This window comes from Sphaeroforma arctica (genome assembly GCF_001186125.1).
Source record: "Sphaeroforma arctica JP610 unplaced genomic scaffold supercont1.5, whole genome shotgun sequence".
Classification (NCBI taxonomy): domain Eukaryota; class Ichthyosporea; order Ichthyophonida; genus Sphaeroforma; species Sphaeroforma arctica.
Genome location: NW_014040553.1, coordinates 279,790 through 282,392, shown reverse-complemented (window position 1 = coordinate 282,392; position 2,603 = coordinate 279,790). Strand labels below are relative to the sequence as shown.

General features: G+C 41.0%; 2 protein-coding genes across 3 annotated transcripts in view; one reads left to right on the top strand and one right to left on the bottom strand.

Annotated features, from left to right (window-relative positions):
* Nucleotides 1-1,185, top strand: part of SARC_00219 (hypothetical protein) — a 13,032-nt gene extending 11,847 nt beyond the window's left edge. The window contains exons 10-11 of the mRNA XM_014306141.1: nt 59-173; nt 1,010-1,185. Of these exons, the coding sequence (XP_014161616.1) occupies nt 59-173; nt 1,010-1,038 (144 nt within the window). The 3' untranslated portion in view covers nt 1,039-1,185. The remainder of the gene's footprint in view (nt 1-58; nt 174-1,009) is intronic.
* Nucleotides 1,186-1,394: 209 nt separating this feature from the next.
* SARC_00218 overlaps nt 1,395-2,603 on the bottom strand; it is a 7,376-nt gene continuing 6,167 nt past the window's right edge. Inside the window, exons 9-10 of one of the 2 annotated variants that reach the window (XM_014306140.1) lie at nt 1,806-1,970; nt 1,395-1,611 (exon numbers count right to left, since the gene is read on the bottom strand). In XM_014306140.1, coding sequence (XP_014161615.1) covers nt 1,521-1,611; nt 1,806-1,970 — 256 coding nt within the window. In that variant the 3' untranslated portion in view covers nt 1,395-1,520. The remainder of the gene's footprint in view (nt 1,612-1,805; nt 1,971-2,603) is intronic. The other variant, XM_014306139.1, reaches the window with a different exon arrangement.

Sequence of the window (2,603 nt, the reverse complement as noted above, 5' to 3'; positions counted from 1 at the left end):
GGTATATATATAGAAATATCTACTAATTATTATCATTTGATTTCACATGTACCATCAGATATTACTATATATTGCCGACGACTTCATTGACAGCGTGACTATGTTTGCCTGCCAATTGGCCAAACATCGAAATGCCAAAAAGCTTGATGCCAAGGACATCCAATTGCATCTAGGTATTGTCCTCCCGCCCCAATCCTTTTGTGAGTGTATATAGCTCTAAACGTGGGAATATGAGCCGCCCATTCGTGAGTGTGTATTGCTCCATTTATGTGAGCATTTAGCCCCTTGTGTGAGAGTGAATAATTGCTTGTGATACAGTTAATCACTGCACATGTGCGATAGATACCACTGACACTACACGTTGGTTAAATGACACTATATCGAGTAGTGTGCCAACCTTCAGAGCGCGAGAGCGTTTTACGTCACATGAACGGCGGCTCAGGAGCACTCTCTATACACAGTTAGTACAACAAGGTGTCTAAATCGGATACCTGTTGGGATAGTTGATTGTTCAGAAGGGGTATAGGAGAGAACTAGGGTGTCGAAAAAAGTATTCTATGTAGGACACTTAAAATCTTCTCTTCCATGCCCCACTCAATTGTTGAGAATCTGTCGTACATTTCAACGGCGTAAAGTGTTCGAATAAAGATGGAGTACATACTTGTGGTTTGTATCGCTAATTCAGGCTTTGGTCGAATATTATAGAAACGTTATACAGTTTAGTCAACTTCATTGGTACATCTCAATCTGATTGTCACGCATCCTTTTCGGTTGAGCATGGGCGGTTGTGTAACTGCGGAGAGAGTGTTCCGAAGAACATTCTTTCAAGGAACGTTCCTTTTGGTAGACGCTGTATCGGGATATTTTCTTTCGGGATTGACTGTTTTAGGAGACTTTCACTTGGCATTCGTTTCTGTGTTTGTCCTTAAACTGGTCATGCGTGACAATAGCTGTGCGCGAATGACACCAATTACACATCTATTCACGGGTCTTTTTTCTTTATATACAGAGCAAAATTGGAAATTCAAGGAGGATTAAATTGGAAATGCAAGGAGGAATGTGGCGTCGTAGCGCCGGGTCAAGCGCCAATTAAAATCGGGTCTTTCCCATCCGAGACAAAAACTTAGTACTGGCTACTTCTGAGGCCATTGATTTAGGAACAGAAATTAAAAATTTCGAAAAGTGCCGTTGCCGTTGAGACGTTAATTTGAGGGTCGTCTTACTATGTCCTCTAAAATTGCGAGTTACGTACTTTATTCTGCATATTATTCGTAGCCCATTCCGTCAAGGTCTATAACTTATAAGTGTGGTCATGTGGAACTTGCATTCAGTGTTGTCTGGCCCTTACTAAACGGGTAAACATTTAAGTGTTTTGGTACCTACAGTAAGCAAAGTGCACTTTGAAAACGTTTTAATTAATTAGACTATTTCTATTTCTATTATGCGACTGAGCTTTTCCTAGTCCGCGTCAAACTTAGGTTTATACATGAGTGTCTCGGTCACGCGTCAAGCGGACTTTACTACCAAATTCCAGGGATCAGTCTGTAAGGCACCTGGGCACAGTATTCATCCCAGAACTTGCCATACTTGCCCTTACACCGGCCCTCATCCCTGCATCATCGAACGGTCTCAAACGAGTGACTATGTATGTAAATGGTCGATTCAGTATAGCTATATCTATTGGCTCCTATCCCGCTAGCTATAGCTAAATCGCATGCTATAAGTGTTCTCAGTTGAGTGAATACGGATACAAATGATTAGGTATATATAAATATATATATAATAATGGTTATGACTACACATACCTGTAAATTCGGCCTACTAGCAGGCAGATCATCTGGCAGATGTAGAAGTACGGCAGGGCGTGAGTGTAGCCCGTCACCAGACAGAAACACAGCGACATCAGCAGATCAGCTAGGTAGTTGGAGTGTCGCGCCACGCCCCACCACCCACTGGTTAGTAGCAGGCTACTTATAGGACATTAAAATGACGATATTAGTGGACAGCAGCAGACAAGACATGGAACAATGGCGTGGCCATGTAGGTAGACATCGCGTATTGATAGAAGTAGAAGGACCGCGGTAGTAATGGTGCGTGCACCAGGGCTATCGGATTACATAATATATTACTAATAATCGTCAGCAATACAGCGCAAAACAATGTCAATCTAAGTGCACAAACCGTGCAGCTGCGGGGTATGCTTTGATTGTTACGCAGGCATGTGACAATGTGCGTGCAGACAAACGGGTGAGATGAATTCAAACAACGATAGTAGATTGGCAATGGTGGAACAGCTACAGTGCCTATTCGTGTGCATTGACTAGTATATTATGATGACACAAATCTATTTCTGGTACCGGCATACTGGTACGCCTGTCTGTCGCGAATAGGAATTTCTCAAGATATCATATAATGACTTGGTTCATCAACAAAGAACGATAGGCGACGGAAAAAGTGATATATAAGAAGCAACAAGGATGGCCTCACAAAATAATACATATGTATACAAAACCGTTGAAAGTATATATATATATATATATATATATATACGTATATATATATACATATATATAGTATAGTATATATATATATATATATATATA